General features: G+C 35.0%; 1 protein-coding gene across 1 annotated transcript; it reads left to right on the plus strand.

Moving 5' to 3' along the window:
• Positions 1-1,026: 1,026 nt before the first annotated feature.
• Positions 1,027-19,829, plus strand: LOC149796985 (uncharacterized). The gene is made up of 8 exons (XM_089960679.1): positions 1,027-1,155; positions 11,758-11,947; positions 13,831-13,934; positions 14,809-14,937; positions 16,061-16,243; positions 16,822-16,916; positions 17,933-18,121; positions 19,815-19,829. Exons 1-8 carry the CDS (start codon positions 1,098-1,100, stop codon positions 19,827-19,829), a joined length of 963 nt encoding a protein of 320 aa, XP_089816805.1. The 5' UTR covers positions 1,027-1,097.
• Positions 19,830-19,911: the final 82 nt, after the last annotated feature.

Raw genomic sequence — 19,911 nt, forward strand, 5'->3', positions numbered from 1 at the left:
CATTTTAAATAGGTCTTTGCAAAGCGTTTTAGATTCAATTATTTCTAATCATGTGCTCTATACTTGCTTACTCGTATTAGGAGATATAAGGGTTATTCTTTTAACCAAGCAGTGTGACTCGCATAAAACTTCTTCAAGGGTGAACGCACCGAAAGAAATATCGTAGATCATCTGCGATAACATTACACATTTCGTTTCGACATCAAAATTGTTTTGAAATTGTGAGTAAGTGAAAGAACAAAAAGGTTCAAACTACACGCTAAATGGAAAATGTTTTGGTAAGATTTCTTTGTTAATTACATGTTTCAACTCGACAATTGTTAGTCTTGGCAATAACGACAACTCTACGTTATACAAAAGCTGACTCTTGGATAAAGGAGTTATTGTTAATGAATGTTATCAGGAATGTTTATGAATTTGTTTCACTGCGAAGAATTCTTATCTCAATTTTTATGAGATTAGAAACGAATTTAGCTATTCACAGCATTTCGGTTTACTTTGTAAATTTGAAAAGCAGGTGGGGTTGAGGGAGCTTAGAGGCGTTACGCCTATCTCCAGTTCAGGAAAATATTAAATACCTTTTTAAACTGAACTGTCTAATAACAGATTTAGTATAATATAAGTCACTTTTTCCGTGGGTCTTTGACCATTAGAGAAATGCACGTGTACTCGACCGGTCGCACGACTTAATAACCAAAAATCAGCACAAAAATATTATTTAAAATATCAGTATAAAGGTTTCTAATATGGAAGCATGCAATAGTATCTGTATAAAGGCTTAAGTAATCAGTTTTATCTGTATAAGGGCAAACGAGTGAAACAAAACACAAGAAAGACATAAAGATACAAATCTTTATGCACATGAATTCTTTCCTTTTGTGATTGGTTCTATAACCACCGCCTTGAAGGATACATTTGAAAGCTATTCAGGCGGAAATATGTAACTTAGGTGGAATCGTGTTTTCAAACAAAACATGTGACTAATATCCTATCCTGGTGTTCAAACAGTTATCAAAGTCATTGTACCGAATGTAGTGTTATAATCGAGCTTTATTTTACTAGATTCTGAATCCTCATTAAACAAGCTGGATTAAAATATGCTCGACAAATATGTACTGTTTTGCATCGTGTGTTGGACAATAGTTGAATTCACAGGTAAGAAGTTTTTAAAATTTAGATTTATCAACCCAACCCCCCGAAAATATTACATTTTAGTAATCGGGCACACACACGCACACACACACACGCACGCACACACACACACACACACGCACGCACACACACACACACACACACATGAACTAGTTTATATTTACCGTTCTTAATGAATGACTTTATATATATATATATATATATATATATATATATATATATATATATATATATATATATATATATATATATGACCTAAATATTAATCAAAGTCCATAAAGTAGCAAAACTGGAGACGAATAATTGCTTTACACTTTATATTTATTCATTACCAATGATATTTAAGTTAATTATGTAGAACTTCATAGAGTTTTGATTAAATAAGAATAATAATAGCCGTTACGAAAACTTTATCTGATGTGGGTCAGAATATATATATATATATATATATATATATATATATATATATATAATTATTATTATTATTATTATTTTTATTATTATCTTATATCATTTGATAGCATGTATCAAGAATTATTAAGCCCTTGATATCAATATCTCACAGTCACAGAAGACTTTGAAAGTTGGCAATATTTGTCTTAAAAAGTTATTTATCTCTCGCACAAAATATTCCATAATTCGACGAACGGCTTTGTTTATAACATCTTATTCAAATGTCCTTCCGTGTCTTAATTATTCACTCCACCACTAAATCTGTACTAAAATCATGCTTTATACATCTTCCCAGATGTTATACATGCATGCATATATGTGTGTATGTATGTATATATTAAGGATGGGAGTAGCAGAGTGGTTCGTTATGGGGCACAAGGAGGAATTAAAATTAAGCACTTATTGGATGTTATCTGAGCCAATGACAATTTAACATGGAGGCTATAAAGCCTACATCTATGCCTCAGAATGGACACTGTATATACTCTATGCATTTTTAGAAACTTTTGAACTCAACATTGTTAGAAGATGCTTATTTCAAAGGGGTTCATATGGCCTTTAAAGAGAACTTAACATTGATGCTACACATTTTGGTTTTGGGTTCCTACTACCACTAACCTGAATTTAACATTGTACATATAGTCCGTTGGTTTAATATTGTGGGCCTCTACGGGGTCAAAATGGGAATGAACATTACGCCTTAGGTTTAAAATGTGTAGGCCTTTACTGGATCAAATGCGAAATGTAATGTTAAGCATAAATCTACTATCCAACACCCACTTATCTACTATCAAACACCCACACGAATTTACCATCCAGTGCCCAACATTTACTATTTAATACCTAGCTTGAAGTGACCAATCTCCAAAATTTACTTTTTAACACGCTGTTGGAGTGACCAGCACTCACTCGTCTAAAATCCATACAAGGCAAAATGTTAAAAAGGGGATTAAATTAGAATTTAAAGACCGTATAAACCTAAAATTACCTCATTACCTCTTATAAACTAAAATAAACTCGTGTTCCCTTATAGCTTTCCTGCCATACCCTTTTAAAGAAAACTACCACCCCTACCATTTTCATAATCTCGACAACCATGCTAATATTATCACGAGTGGAGCGAATAAAGATATAAAAAATACTGCTACTAACACGTATTGACAAACAAACTAACACGGTATCATACATGGAGTGAAATAACAGAACGTATAGAAATACTGACACACTTACGCAAAAAGAGTCTTCTATAGACATTAAACAGGATAGAGAGAAGAACAAACGCACACTTAGCTTGATTTTACAATCAAAGAAGTATGATAAACAGTGAAAGAAAGTGTGTTGTAATGACAATGCTTTATGATGGACATTTGGTTTATTCCGTTTGTAAAAAGATACGTTTTGCCACCCTATACTTTAATTCGCTTACGGATTTTGTCTCAATGTCAGTTCACATCGGTAAAATTTTTCTATAGTACACAGTGTGTAATGTGATGTGGTCTATGAAGCTAGGCAATAGAGTTAAAATTTCCCACATTATAACACTTTGTCAAAATATGGCGTGAAGCAAAAGATTTAATGTAAGACTGTGACATTTTCTGAACGAGTTAGGAGCTATAAAACTTGAAGGACATTGAAGATGTGCATAGCACATGGAGAATTTCTACTGTATAAGAAAATACATTTTCGGTATGCCTGTAACAATACATAGTGACTTTAGTCCTACGAAAAGAAATGACATGTAATAAGACGATTGTTTGCTAAAGCCATGCCGAAGAGTTTTTGGGGTAAACCTGTTCAAGGTCAGATATTGCCAAAGGTCGAAAACGTGTAAATTCCAGAACAATACCTTCGACTCATCAAGAAACATGTGGAAATCATACGTGAAGATTTGATCTTGTTGAATTACAAAGAAGTCCCTGGGCTTGCACCTACTGACGATTGGGTCAATGCCATCATTACAGCTTACATGACAGCCAGTGGCCAACTAAACCTTTACTTGCAATATTTAGGAGACATAGTCATTTGCTTCGACACCAATAGTTGCATGTACATCATCTTCATGGAGATCACAAACACACATCGCAGTCAAATCTTGATTGACTATTTTGAATTTCGCCAGTAGTGGACCAAAGCTTTAGGGCGAAAAGGTGGAACCTTACAAAATTGTATGTTTTCCAAATTATCAAAGCGTCAGGCAACCATTGGAAACAAAAGTGTATTAGAATGTTTACCAGAAACTAGTGCGATTTCCCGATCACAACACAATACCTTACAAATACACCGATCTCCGATATGAAACGACAGAAATATTGCTGTGAATACTAATGGCGACCAAAAACGATCAATTCACACAGAAATAGTATAATGGAGCGACTAACTCATAGGTCAGTGAAGTTGAATACTTTGCTATTCATTGAGACCGAAGTGAAACTGCCCCAAATAACAATGCCTCCTTACGGTATACGTGACCTTCATGTGATTCATTATCATAAATACATTCATGGAATCTAGAAATCGCTAATAAATATTTCCTTAGCTTTTCCTATTCATGATGATTTTGACGGTCTATTACAATCGTTCAAATTGAGATAGTCTATAAAGGTAGGGCATACCACCGAACATTTTGTCAGAGACAGTTTCGTCTACTTGGTTAATGAGGTAAGGTACCGTGTTTCAGTTGGGGTGTGAAACTTCATGTGTGGTCATTTAAAGATTCAGCCGACAACGAAGATTTACGATTAGAAGGATGTGGGTGAATGGAAAAGCATTTTATTCGACATTTGGACATACGTGGTTGCTGACCATACGAAAGACTAAGTGTGTGACTGATGAAAGAAAGAAAATATATGAATTTTGTTATTTAAACTGTCAATCTCTATCTGTTGTACCATGAAATAAAACAACAAAAACTGTGTTGTTAAAATGCACATTTGTGTCATCATGAAGAAAGCACGACCTTTGTTTTTTAAATTCAAATACAATTTGTTGCACATTGAAAAATTAAATGCATTGACTGTTTAGTTCATCAAGCTGGAAGTTCCTATATCTTGATCGATCCCTTTAATATTTTAATTGCTGGAAGCAGTAGCTTATGCAAAATCAAATGTATTGCACGTCTTATAGAACACTAATTACCTTTAATCGTACACGTAATCCCTCTTGCTTGTAGAAGGAATTCCTCGCGAAGACGATGGACTCGAGCATGACAATTGTCAAACACATGTTGTTAACTTCGATGATATGTTAGGAGAAGATGAAGAAGAAACAACATCATTATTTGCATTAGTCAAATTTATTTCAAGAAAGCAAAGTGTATAAGTCGCAATGATCATTATGTGATGTTTTTGAAACAGCCAAAGATCAAGTTGAAATGTTTGTTTAAACAATTTGGAATTTGTATAATGACCAGTATCAATAGAGATGTCATTTCTTTACAGGTCACATTCTCGACTGTTTTAAAACACTATTAAAACATTAGTTTCTTTTATTTTTCTCACTATATTTAACATGATATTTTTACAATGTCATTCTCTTGCTAAATTAATTACTGCAATGAATGCCACCATTCGCAAAAATATGCACAGATGTACTCACATTGTTTAGAAGTGAGCGGTTTTCTTTGACAGGAGGTTAATTACAAAAAGGCATCTTTCACATTCCACGTAATATAAAATGTTTTTATTTGAAAAGCATGAATTAGCTTTGGCACAACTTGCTGACTCAAGAATAGATAACTTAAAAAAGAGAAAAAAAAAGTAAACAGATCATCTTGAATCTCAGACGAACTAGGTCTTTATGTGGCGTCACTTTTTAAATGGATCCTGATATCTGTGCGCGGAAAACAAAATCGAAAAGAAAGACGAAAACGAATACAGTGGCAGAAATCTTAAAAGTTTACATCATAGTCAACTTCCAAAGAATCTTTTCAAGAAAGGAAAAGAAAAAGGATAGAGCAGCGAAAAAGAACTATAAGATTACGCCTGCAATATGTACAATAATAGTAACAACAACGATCGACGTACACGCAATTGAAACCCACTGGACGAAAATGTTCAACAAATCACGCTACCAATAATTAATCATCAACGACAAGCGTATTTGCTGATATCTCTCATTTAGCAAGGTTCAATTGATCTTATAAATATTTGTTTTGTGTCATATTGTGGTTTTTAAATCAGCTTTATTAGTTCATTCAATGCTTGCGATATTTAAGAATTGCCTTTAAACAAAGTGCTCAACACCCTTTGCGATGGTAAAGAGACAAAGGCACCGAATTAGTAACTTCGAATTTCAAAAAGTATTGATAAAGGGACATTGATTTCTTCACTGATGGAAATGCTGTTACAAATGCCAGTGCTGCTGAAAGGTTTCAAAGAACTTTTCGAGAACGCATGTGGAAAATATTTTACACGTCAACATACTCTCCAATACAAATACGTAGTATCACTTCTAGTCAAAGCGTACACTTAATTGTACCCCTATAGCATCGTATGTGCTCCAGAAGTGACCCACGAAAACGAAATGATTTTGTATGAACGAATATTTGGAACATCAACGACTAGATTAAAGAGAGAAAGGTTAAACAACGGAGACCGGTTTCGCAAGGAAAAAGAAAACATACTTTTGACAAAAGCTCTTTACAGAGTTGGACGGCATAATTGTTTCGCTGCCTGATTTACACTTAGTGATCGAAGAAAGACTATGTGTGCGATATAGAAAGCATTTTCCATCGAAGAATACGTAAATTGGGGAGCACACCGTATCTAGGAAGTACAAGTCCGTTAGAATGGATATATACAGTTTTGAATCTTGGATGGCAGGGCCACAAGTGATCGATCATAAAGGACGTAGACGTCACCAAAGTGCCGTACAACATTGTTACATCCGCTCCTCAGAGTTTATCTCTCCAAGCATGTGGAACATACATAACGACTACTGTGGATGTGGCTGGGATAACGTATTCCTAACATAAATTCCACACTTTCGGCCACTATTTTGCCGTGTGTTGTGTGTTGGAACAGCCATTACAGCTTTGAAGTTCGTCGAGAAGTGGCTTTGGTAGAACCATTTGTAACACTCAAGCCTGGATAATAACCTAGATCAAAATCAATTTCGTCATATAAATACTCAAGGAACAAGTTTAAAAACAACTGGGCAAAAATACCATGGCTTTTATGAATCGTGAAACATAGGAGAAAGCTAACCTATGGTTTGCTACCAATACCAAGCGAATTATTTCATGATATTATTTGACTGATCGACATCTGTTCGAAAATATTTCAGCTTGTATCAGTTTAGCAAAGCACTGGATGAGCTGCACCTAAGGGTACTGGCAGAGTAGCATATTTCTCCTTGTCTTAAAACTGATTTTTCGGACGATACAATATCAGTTACTTTCTTTCCTAATTTGTTTATTGTTCTGTGTGGAAGTACATCTCTCGTTCCTATCAAAAACATCAACAACAACAGCTGGTTCTCCAACTGTTGTTCGAACCTACTGATTTGAACAAAGGACTGGATTCGTTACTTGTGTACTTTGACGTCGTCCAGTGCAACGTAGTAGGAAACACAACTGTTCCTTTGCTGAGCCATTCCTATAAAGTCGATACTGCTACATAAACACAAATCACGGTAACCGAAAATGTGTGCATTCTCATTATCTTCTTGTGAGTAAAATGTAGCTGGAAAGAATGAATATTATTATAAAAGGAGATATTGGATAAAATATTTTGTTATCTAAAGGAAAATGCACCATGAAGGTAGGTTTCTGAAAACGATCCTCAGTGGAATCGTAGTAGTTCCGAAAACAAGGACATGGCTGGGGACATAGGTTCAAATAGGCTTTACATACGGTAGCACCCATATTAAAATCTTTAGTCACTCTAGGATTGCTTGCTTTAAAAAATACCTATTTGAAATAAAAAAACTGCTTTTCTACAACACGTACTTTCAGCTAACAAATTCCCAAACAAGCGTCCATGTAAGCAGGAAGAATGCGCTGTCTGAGACCGGAAAATACTTTTGGGTCGTCTAGACACACCGATAAATCACTTCACACTTCTGTTGAAGCCATTGATTCCACCTCTATGCCACAGCAAGGACAAGGCAGAAAGCTCGTCAAACCTCATTAACACACCCAGAGAGAGAGAGAGAGAGAGAGAGAGAGAGAGAGAGAGAGAGAGAGAGAACGAGATATACCATATTTGATTTGATGACTAATGCTATTGAGTACAAAAGTAAGATCAATGAAGCCCGACCACGTACGACGTGTGGGAATATTACCTCAAGAAGGAAAGGAAATCAGCTTGACACTTGCCAGAACAACAATTATGTATTCTGGACGAATGAGAATCACCAAAGTCCACTGGACTCCGATCCAAGATCGAATATCATGCTTTGCAATGTCAGCTGCCTATACGCTTGCTCCGTGGCATCGTCATTACCGCAACCCTGAAAGGGAACCATTAATCAAAAAACTTTCAAGTTTCAACACTTCGTGTATCGAAGATTTAGGTCATCCGAGATATGAAACGTTTTGTACCTACCATCTGAATTTAACATTGTCCAGAAACATGACATGAGAGCTTATTTGACTCTGTTTTAAGCTACATGACACTAACGAACCAATGGTAGCCAGGGCATTTCATACGACAGTTATACAGGAGGATATGCTTTATGGGATTTGATCTCACTTCAGACAAAGTCAGTGACGATGGACATTTCCACTCCATAAAATTAGGCCAAGTCCGTGTGAAATTTCAGTTTACACTAGCTCTCGTGATCACAATTAACGTCATTTTCTATGCAGAATTTAGTGAAACCCTGGAAATGAACAGTTTGAGCTAAGTTGTCATAGACTATTACAAACATAGATTATGAACCCGCTAAGCTTGCCACCTGGCTGAAAGAATCTCACAACTGACCACATAACACTTTTATGATTTTCAAAGCGACCAACCTGCTCAAGAAGAAAAATTGAAACAATATCTGGAAGAAGTATGGATCAGAGCATCGACAGAAAAGATCTAGAAAGATTGATATTTTGTTGTTGTTGTAGGGTTAAACGCCATTTTTCAGAACACGATAGGCTATGCATGGCGGCCAGTATTAATGGTGGAGGAAGAACCCGGGAAGACCCCAGTAAGAACCACCGACCCACGAGAAGCTACTGGAAGCTTTCTCACATACCCACATTGGCTGAATCCTAGACTCGAACCCACGCAGACAGAGGTGAGATGGCAGTGACCCGTAACAGAGGGCCCATTAGATCACTCAGCAATTGGGAGCCCCCGAAAGATCGATATCAAGATCTGAGTAACCATTCCCTACCTCCATTGAGTTCTTTGAAAAGGAAAAGTATCGAACCTGTCATGCAACAGAGTACCGTGATTTCTCGTTCATCGACTTGCTTGATATATATATTTTCAAGGAAAAAAGTCAAGTGTGAACTCATTGCTAATCATTACCTGTGAAAATGGAAGCACGAAATCTTCATTAATTTTTCCGATAGGTCGTACATAGTTTGTACATAGTACATAGAATCCAGAGAATCCATTGGTGTGTACCAAATATAAAGCTCCTCATCGAAAACCAAGAAACGTTCGATCTTATGTAATAAATTCATGAAACAGTCACAGCCTAGGAACCCACTGGGCTGCCATCTATTTTCCGAAAAGTACAGTTTCGAATATTTTGATTCCATCGCATTATTGTCTCAAAAACGATGCCAACGATTGTATTGAAAGAAAGAACTTTATCCATTAATTCAATAAAGTGAGGGGTTACCGGGTGGCAGAGTGATCAAAAGCGCTTACCTTTACCGATCACTGCTTTCTCACATCTTTCTGCTTGGATTAGAGTGTGGAAATGTGAGAAAACTTTTCATTGGCTTTCCGTAGGTCGTTGGTTCTTACCGGGACGTTCCCCGTGTTCTTCCTCCACCAAACATACTGATCGTCTTGTATAGCCTATCTTGTGATGAGAAATGTCGTTAAGCCCAAAACAACAGCAATATATATATATATATATATATATATATATATATATATATATATATATATATATATATATATATATATATATATATATATATATATATATATCCGTTTTCCAGAAATTAAATAGTACGAAGAGGAACTGAACATATGTAATCCACACGCAAATGCGTTGAGGCAACAGGTAAATACATGACTGCAAACGAGTTCGAGGAATGGATTGAAGCAAGAAAACAAACCAAAACGACGCACGAAATCATTGTTTCTTGTACAGCTGTTAAAGTGAATAAATCAGTTCACATATGTAGTATTTACACTACGACATAAATACTTAGCAAAGTACTGTCAATCTGAGAACTTGGTCATTCTAGAAACTTAACTGAAAGATGACTATATGGCGTCATAAGGAACTTGATACCTCGTAGGAATTGTATGATTTAAAACATGTTTGGCTCGATCAGCGCACGGCTCATTAAGAACTTGTGTCTTTAAACACATTTATTGCAATAGTTATCATTCTTAGAAATTATTGCTATTATTCGATGAATTCCAGCATGGAAGAGAAATTAGACACCACTACTAAAGATCAAACAAGGGGCAATATACTCTTGCACATGTCGTAAATCAGCTACCAACTGACCATTATTCAGGTACCATATGTTACATATTTTATTGTGAATAAAATGGCAGATCCCTACGGGAGGAGCAACATAAATTATCAAACAAACAAAGAAGGTCATATCATAAATAAGAATGGGCGCACGTACAATTGAATCATGAAGAAAACTAGGAAAAGATTTACTGTAATTTAAAAAGACATCGCCATATACATATTTCACTACTAATGTTTCAAATACCCAAACAAGGACAAGTTATTATATCAATATGTGTCATATGTAATTTTAGAAAATGCCCACTAAAGTATCTAAATTTTCTCTCATTGGGCGTGGTAAACGCTTCTTGATGGAACTTTTGGCTTTAATGTTTATGCGCAGAAAATTCCTTGCCACGCTTCATTTTATGTACAAAGGAGTCTGTAATCTCCTAGTACATCAACCGTAAGATGAATGTAATTTAATAAATTTTTTTACATGTCTTGTTTGAAATTCTTTTAAAGCTTTTTTTTTTCGATTTCAAAATCCATATTTTGATCTGCATTTTAGTTGCCAACTTCAGATACTGAATTGATTTTATATTTCTAGAGAGAAATATTTCAGCGGAGAGAAGATTGGAACTGGTAATTTCTAGATTTGAAATACAACGTTTGTACCGACTGAGCAATAATTTGTTTAAAACAACTTTAATTTCTACACTATATTAAGACACAAAGTGACCCATTCAGCGGCTGACGGCCTTGTTATTCCATTATTTTCAGTCCATGGTGTAGGAATAAATATTTCAAAGTTAAATATATTGCTAGTAGGACTATTTAAATAAAATCTAGTAATGTTTTTACGTTTGTGTGATTAAAAGCATTGTTTTCATTTATTGTGTAAAAGTATACGTGGTCCTGTAGCATAATTTCTCACATTAGTAGTCGTATACAGAATGTTTTTCTGGTCTCTAGTTAGACACAGCAGTAAATGTTTGACTGCATAATTTATTGACTTCCTGTAGACGTTAGCGTGATCTTAGAACACAACCACGTCATCTTAGAACACACCCACGTGATCTTAGAACGCAACCACACTTTCTTGTTTCAGCATTGAGTCCATATCGTAGTGTGTTTCAACTCTATTTTATTCAAAATAAATACATTACTATGAGGTCTAGGAATCTACGTGTGTTGGTTGTGATTTAGAAATATAGCGGTGTTCTAGATAAATTATCGTATGGTGATACAAGGATTATTAAACGAGCTTTAATTCACTGACTATTCTTTGACTTATATAATCCATATACAGTTATCCATGTATGATTCCTCGGCATATGTAACTGTAACTACACCATAAATTTGAACCATCGTATACCATTTTGATTATCTATAAATGTGGATTTTGTTCCTGGTTAATATTCTGAATATCAAACATGTTTTTCTAAACTGGAATGTAAGTATGATACAAACTTAAACACTAACGAGCTGCTCGAATTCTTCTAACTGGCAGCATTTCTCCGAATAAATACAGAAACTAAGAAACTTGTATATTTTTTCTCTCAGATGCTGCCTGTACCTTTCCCAGTCAGTTTCAAAGCTCAACATTTGATGACAGTTACAAGGGAACGCTAACGTTCACAACGAATACCATGACCGGCTGGCAGGTGGTAGCTTATAAAAACACCGTCACCAATTGGCAGTGTCACATCGCCACGTCATATGAGCCGTCAAAAGGCGGCCTCCTAGTTTTCAAGTAGGCTCTTAAATTATCGAATTGGAAGATACATGTTAACCGATGTTTATATACATGTTCGTCACAGGAAATTTACGGTTACGGAACCAGGTTAAAATCAGTCCATTGCTCAGTATCAATGGTGCACATAAAAATACACCGTTCATCCTCTATTTAGAAAATAGTAAAACCACTTTCAAAGTATACAGATATAAATTGCTTTTTGTTAATTGACCCCAAAACTGTGTCACATAGGTATCCTAAAATGGTGATTTGTTCTCTGAAAACAATCCCCATCTGGATATCATCTCGCTCTTCTTAATAAAAAGAAATATAGATGCAACATTGATTTTCTGCGAAATAGTTTTAGTCTGAGGAAGAAAACTTTAGAAAGAAATAACGTGGCAGAACTCTTTAAAATCTCTGAGCCAAAAAATGAGATCTACAACAGAGGAAGTGAATGCTTACATTACTAGAAAATTTCATGTCAAAACCACAACTTTTGCGGATATATATATATATATATATATATATATATATATATATATATATATATATATATATATATATATATATATATATATATATATATATATATATATATATTATGTATATGTAATCTATATGTGTGCTTGACCTTTGTCCGTGATTGATGACGAAGTTTTGGCTTACTGCTTGATTATTGTCATATTGTTTACAAAATTTAAGTTCAAAATCCAGAAAATAATATTGCGTGATAGGTTAGGTGACTGTATATAAAGGATGAGGTAAGCACGTTATTTATTCCTGTTTTAATGACAGTCCTTGGGGATCTATGATCAGCGTTTATAGTTGTGTACATATATAATTTGAAAGGAATAATTTCTTTGAAACATTATAAATTGGAATAAAAAAGTGCTCATTGACATTTTGGACTAAAAGACGAGTTTGGGATTATTGACGACGCATTGAAAGACATTCCGGATTATATCATTGTGGTACATCATGACAATTGATACATCAGCATATTCAAAAGTATTGGAATTCACTTAAAGTTTTACTGAATATTCTAGGGAAATAATTTGTTTGTTCAATTTTACTGAATGTGATGATTTTACTTCTTTCTGTTACATTAATTAAGACCATAGGGTCATAACAATGACAAAACATAATTTTTTCACTAGTCAGACGTCTAGTTTATGATATATGAGGACATTCATCCAACGCAATATATGTTTCAACTCAGAAGCTGATTTGTGGAATTTCAAAAAAATGCTAACAATTAAATTTATGGGCTGTAAAGTTGCACAGTTGTCTGAAATCTACTTTGGTAAGCGTGCAAAGCTGTTTGAAATATTCTGTAGTCAGATTAACAGAACGATCATAATTACTTTGGAAACTTACTCCATAAGGTCGTGGGTATGCTGATAAATCCATCTACATTGTATCTGATCGCGTGTGCTAAACTCCGTTGACTATTGGCCAATTCTATCGAGTTATCTTTAAAACGTTTGTTGTTCTTGGAAGGTAATACTAAATATCGATAAACGTAAGACATAGTGATAAACTGATCTCAGATTTAATCCGAGTGGGTTCAAGTGTTTGGTTTTTCAAAGAGTCGAAATGCATATTTGTTTTAAATGAGAAAGTAAATATTTTACCAATCGATATATAATGCAGAACAAATACGATGCAATCTCGGTTAATTAGGCCAGCCTATGTTCAAAGCGACTAATGCCGATATGGCGTGATTTTGGCATGTAAAGAGTTATCTGATAGGCAAGTGTTTAGTCTCTTTGCTAGACACCGGCTTACCGCATAAAAGTTGAAGTGCTGCTCTCTTTATAACGCTTCACCATTATTTGTAGCAAAATACATGGGTGAAAATATTTATTTGTAAAATGATTTTCCTTACTTTTTTTCAGGGCCATTGACTCCATTAACGCTCTGAGCCAATCTTTCTATGCGTACCTGTGCCTGAATATAACCAAAATTACAGATAACTCATTATACTACTATCAAATGAATGGTAAGTATTAATAAGCTCTTAAAATTATTTGCTCATGTACCGTGATCCGGAATAAAGAAGTCTTTAATTCTATTTTGAAAACATTAACATTTCTTTCCATTTTGATGAAATATGCCATAAATAGGTTGACGCAAAGAAACATACACTGACAAACATATGGAGCGACGGGTAGATGCATGAATAAATAATTAGATAGATCAATCAATAATGATTGATAGAGAATGGATAAATGGACGGTTGGATGGATTAATGGGATATATGAAATGATGGTTAGTAATAACACTGAAGAAAAACAGCTCTTTTTATTTACTCAAAAGATTTGTATGCATTTTGAAATTGCGTCATATTGGATTCAACTTTGGTAAGATTTGTATGCATTTTGAAATTGCGTCATATTTGATTCAACTTTGGTACAAAAGAGGAATAAATTGACTCGTGTCGATCAATGCTTCATTCCTGACTTCCATGTTTCTTCTTCAACAGGAACGGTGTGATATCCTGATTTCAATTTACACATTTATTACGTGGCACCGTAATTTGCTACTTATTCCTTTCTACGTCTTGCCGATTTCCTGCGGCAGAACTGTAAGCGATACAACTTAATTTAATGTTCTCAGTTTTGCTTCAGACCCAGTTGCATGTGTTGATAGATATGCGGTATTGCATCTGATATCATTGGAACTCTAAGTCTTTGTCGTAGGTGTCGTAACGGACTAAATTAAATTTCAAGTCCATGCAATAAACGTTGATTTGACTGAGACAGGAAAATTTGATACTTTGAATAAAAGAATTTTATTAAACTTTATGGTTATTTGTTCCAATGGAAACATTTTTGATAAAGATTAGATTTAAGAAAATATTTGCTTTTCTACAGATATAGAACCCAATGCGGTATATGAAAGAGTACTGGTTACAAGCGATAATACTCTGTCTACAGTTGGCACTACGTGCGATGCTTCTTACGGGGGCCACGAGGCAGAGTTTAAAGTCCTACTGAAAACAGGTAAAATGCCTTTGCTCGGTTTGTATATAATGCGTTAAAAACTTGTATAGGCGTCTAGTCCAATCAAATACAATAGCCCCGGAGAGTTAAAATCTGTTTTCTAAATATGAATAACGAACAAAAATTTATTTCTTCTTGAATGTACCATATTTGCTATTTTTTGTGTGTAACAATACTTTAATTATAATTATAACTTGAGCAAGACAGTCTTCTTGTGTTTATAATATATTTTGATTACTTTCACAGTTTCTTTTCGACTGCATTGGCGATTCAGCCACTTTGCTCAAATGAGTTAAGTTTGAATTTGTTTTCGCTTAATCTCTGTTTTTTCCAATCAACTAAATGGAAAAAAAAAATCACAATATAAACGATTTTCAGACGGGTTTCTCGATTTGTTCATGACAGTTGCCCCACCTAAGTCATCCATGAAAGTTGAACGGAAATTATATCAATTCCATTACAAAGCGTATTTCTTAATCTGACATACACTTCTACATCAGTGATGTCCAGTCATTTTATGAAGTCTTTACGTGATGTGCTATTTCTTTTTAAATAAACAGGTACGAGATTTTTTTAACGTGTACTGCAACCTACTTTACCTTTAATTCAAGCATAGAACAAATTCTAGTTTAATATCGTACAGACTGTTATGTATGCACCCGTCCCTATGATAAAACATAAAATTGGTACTTGATATTAATTTTGTATGCATGTACCTGTATGTCCGAACTTGACAAAAATTTGACAGTTTATTATTATTACTTCAGGTTTTGCAATAAATAGCCTTACGGCCGTCCAATACACTAGAGTCAAGTTAGGCCACACAAGACAGTAATCTGTACATTATCGATTCACAACAATCATGTTCTGTCCATCAAATGGGTGTGTTAAATTCAAAAGGAGTCAGCCATGGCACCAGCCATTTGTCTCGGGGGTGGGTATGGCGGATTTTATTTCAGGTTGAGTTATATTAAAGTGGATTTCATTTTTCACCAATATTCGGACAAACATTTCTCCTGTTAGTAATTCTCGTTTATTTGTATTAACGGTAAATCCTAGTCTCCATCTAAGATGAGAAAATGGTTGGTGTCTAATCTGATTCTCAACTATGCATTTTATACAGGTATGGCCTCTACAGCAGCCCAGAATGTTTCTACGGAACTGTTTGCCGACTTCGATTACACTTATACGGACGCTAGCGGCGCAACAGCGTGTGCCAGTTCCTCTGACAACTGGGTGTTTTGTGACACCAGGGTGTCCATGACTTTCAACTTTTCAACATGCCCTCAGTCTATTGCGTATGGTAGTAAGTATAATTTTATGAGTACAGACTGCTGCCCTTGATATAAGACATTCAGTCATGCGATTTTCTTTTACCATACTTTTAAGTTGACAAAGTTTGAAGAGATTTAGCATTGTCGATTGGTAAATAGCGTACGCACAGATTTAGCATTGTCGATTGGTAAATAGCGTACGCAGAGATTTAGCATTGTCGATTGGTAAATAGCGTACGCACAGATTTAGCATTGTCGATTGGTAAATAGCGTACGCAGAGATTTAGCATTGTCGATTGGTAAATAGCGTACGCACAGATTTAGCATTGTCGATTGGTAAATAGCGTACGCACAGATTTAGCATTGTCGATTGGTAAATAGCGTACGCACAGATTTAGCATATTCTGTTAGTAACGTTACCCCATCAACTAAATATAAAGTATTAATAAAAAACTGTAGTAACTTTATTTCAAAAGATTAAAAATCTCCTTACATAACATCACATGGAGAAGATTCATTACATTAGCCAATGCAACATAATGAGACCCCAACACGTTTTTTTTAAATTTTTTAAAGTGATTATTATTATTAAATATTGATCGTTTTTTAGCATCAGGTATCTGGTACCACATTGTCACAGTTTCGCAAACATACAAATATATGGTGGTTTTCAACTCAGTCGCTTCTCATCAATTTACCTGTTTTGTAAGTATCTACTATTTGCATTTCTTATAATTAAAACGTTATATATTGTACTTTGATAGCTTACATCGTCTTTGTATTTTAATTGATTATAAGTTTTTGACATTTTTTAAAAACGAAACCTTCGAACGAGAAATGGTATCCTGTAATATACAATGTATATTTAATTTCGATTTCTCAGTCTTAACATTTTATTGTTACTATATGAATATTCCTGCACGAAGGTTTAAGATATGAATCGCAAGATTAAAGTATGTGAGAATTTCTTCGTTAACGATGGTAGGTTTTTTGATCGTTGGTATCTTTTGGGCCTTACCATCATGTACGGAGCAAAAGAGGCCATGGTTATTTATTGGTGCATTGAATGATGACTACATATGACATTTAAATCACCCGAAAAAATCCGTTAAAGCGAGACATTGACCTAAGTAACTTAATATTTGGCGCGAGATACGAAATTTCTTAATAAAACTTTACAGGGCATTGTAATTGCGACAAAACGGCGATATGGAATAGTGTTTACAGTACAAACCTTTTACGTAAGGACACCTGAGTCAGAATTTAGATGAATGCTATCAAGAGTAGAAATAACTTATAATTTAAGTGTACTAATCTGTCTATAAATTTCACACAGAAAAATCCCAAATGATTTAAAAAGGCTTTTAAGATGATTAAAACTTGGTCTTATATCAGAAGATACACAACGATATCTTCAAACTGATATAAACTAAGATGCTGTAACAGATAGCGCGGATGTAGTAGAACATCATTTCGACATGAATCAAAGTTTTAATGAGATGTTTACGTGACTGCATTAATTCTGAAGATGACGTCATTGCAAATTTTGCAAGAAGCAATGCATCGGTCTGAGATCACCAAACAAGCACACGAAAATTATGAGAACCAAACCCAAACACAGAAAAAAAGAAAAACCATTGAATTAGTCATACGCAACCTCATTTATGTGTAGTATCTGATCATAATATGTCCTTACTTATAATCGGATATTTATTTTCCAGACCTTTTCGGATAACACGAAGACAACTTTCGTGTATGACTACTGCCGATCTGGGCAGACAAACAGCGCTTTGCCCGTGGTGGATGGTGTTACAATAGGGGCAAAACTAACAATGACACCATACAGTGAGTATTTAGTAAAGAATCTGCTTTTGACGGAGGCATGTAACAAGGATGCTTGTCAGTTACAAGTAAGTCGAGATCTTATGAAAAGTCTTCTTAATCGATAAATGACCAGCCAGAGGAGTTTCATGGGCCAGACTAAGTATTTCCTGTCGGTAAGATTTTGGAATTTCAATTTAATAGTTCACTTACAACTCGTCACCAGCAAGTACCTCGAGAGGTCTCCATTTTCTCATATGAATTCCATTTCTAATGAAATAACAGACAGGAACTTCGGTGGCTTCGGTTTCAGTAATGGCCGTTTGAAACAAACAGGAGCTTTCAGGATCCATATTTTGTTTAACGACAACTGATTGTTATTTGTCATCCTGATTATAATAAAGTGAATGAGTAGTTAAAAGAGGATCACCGTGATCAATACCTTCTGATTGATCCAAACAATGCCTGAAAGTGACCTTATCAAAAGCCTGACCAATACACTGTCAGCTAAAAGAATACATTCCTATCAACATCATTCGCAATTATTTTCTTTATCATAGCTCTGGTAACTGCGCAAGCTGGGAAGAAATCAGGGATCTTTTTCAATTGGATTGACCTTTTTTAATCCAGGCAAGGCTTGTCAGTTACAAGTGGATTAGCCACAACGTTGTCTCCAGGTAGGTCGTTGCCTAGTAATAAATGAATGCCCTCAACGGGTAAAGCATACACTGTTCCGACTGTCACTGGTCCTGATACTAAGTCTGATGACAAAATTGGAGAGAAACATCAACAAAGCCGCACTCTACTCTCTGAATAAGAACACTCTCATTAGAAGAAGACTTGTCAGATAAAGACAAAATACCTGACGATTAAAGTCTCTGAGAAGCTCCTATGTCGCTTAAAATTTTATTACGGATAGGATTGGCCGAATCACCCAAGAGTGATATAGAACCCATCGATGTGAATGGTTCATAATTCTACATAATACAATCAGACTGGGGTTCACCAGAACAAACACATGTATTGCTTTCAATATATGACAGTGCCCTTGGTCTCTTAGAAATAAGAGTATTCGAAATAGGTCTGTCTTAATTCTGATGCTTATTTTTCAATTTGTAGCAATCAGAAATACCGTGTCTTTTATTCTTGCAAGAAGTACACGGAGGAAGAGACAATGATCTTTAATCAAGCTTACCGAAAGCATGATTTTTAGAAGTTGTGCCACTTTGTTGCTTAGAAGGGCTTATATTAGGCTGAAATACTTTTCTGCCAAAAGATTGTTGAGTGGAAGACTTGCCTAGAAAAGAAACGTTAGGAGCTAACGCATACTCGTCAGCGGCACGAACAGCATTTTCCAAAGTTTCGATCTTATACTTGTCAAGATAAATCTTAATATCACTATGGACATAGTTCTTAAATTCTTCAACCAATATGAGTGGTTTGAAACGTTCGTAATCTTTATTAACCTTTCTAGAAGAGCACCACCTTCGAATTGTCGTACTTTTTCCCATGCATATTCGACATAGGACTGGCCAGGTTCTTTTTTTTATAGCTCCTGAATTTTCGGACGATAATCCTCAGGGACTAACCTATAACCCATTAACATATAGTCCTTAATGATATCATAGTCAGCGCTCTGCTCTAGTGGCAGTGAAATGTAAATATCACGAGCTTTACCAGTGAGGACACATTGTAATAATAAAGTTCAGTACTGTATTGGCCACTTCAAACTCTCAGCTGTTTTTCTAAATAAGGAAAATATCTGTCTACTTCTCTTTCCAGGAAAGGAGGTACTAACTTGATATTTTCGAAAACATCAAAAGTAGGGAAGTGTTTTCCTTTTGCCAGGTCTAAATATTTTAGTTTAAATTGATATTCC

The sequence above is a fragment of the Sinohyriopsis cumingii genome, chromosome 6, assembly GCF_028554795.1.
Source record: "Sinohyriopsis cumingii isolate HCF-2022 chromosome 6, ASM2855479v2, whole genome shotgun sequence".
NCBI lineage: Eukaryota > Metazoa > Mollusca > Bivalvia > Unionida > Unionidae > Sinohyriopsis > Sinohyriopsis cumingii.

Coding starts and splice junctions, on each gene's coding strand:
- LOC149796985 (XM_089960679.1), top strand. CDS start 1,098: ATGCTCGACAAATATGTACTGTTTTGCATCGTGTGTTGGACAATAGTT. Junction 1,156..11,757: donor GACAATAGTTGAATTCACAG/GTAAGAAGTTTT, acceptor TTTTTCTCTCAG/ATGCTGCCTGTACCTTTCCC. Junction 16,244..16,821: donor TCAGTCTATTGCGTATGGTA/GTAAGTATAATT, acceptor ATCGTTTTTTAG/CATCAGGTATCTGGTACCAC.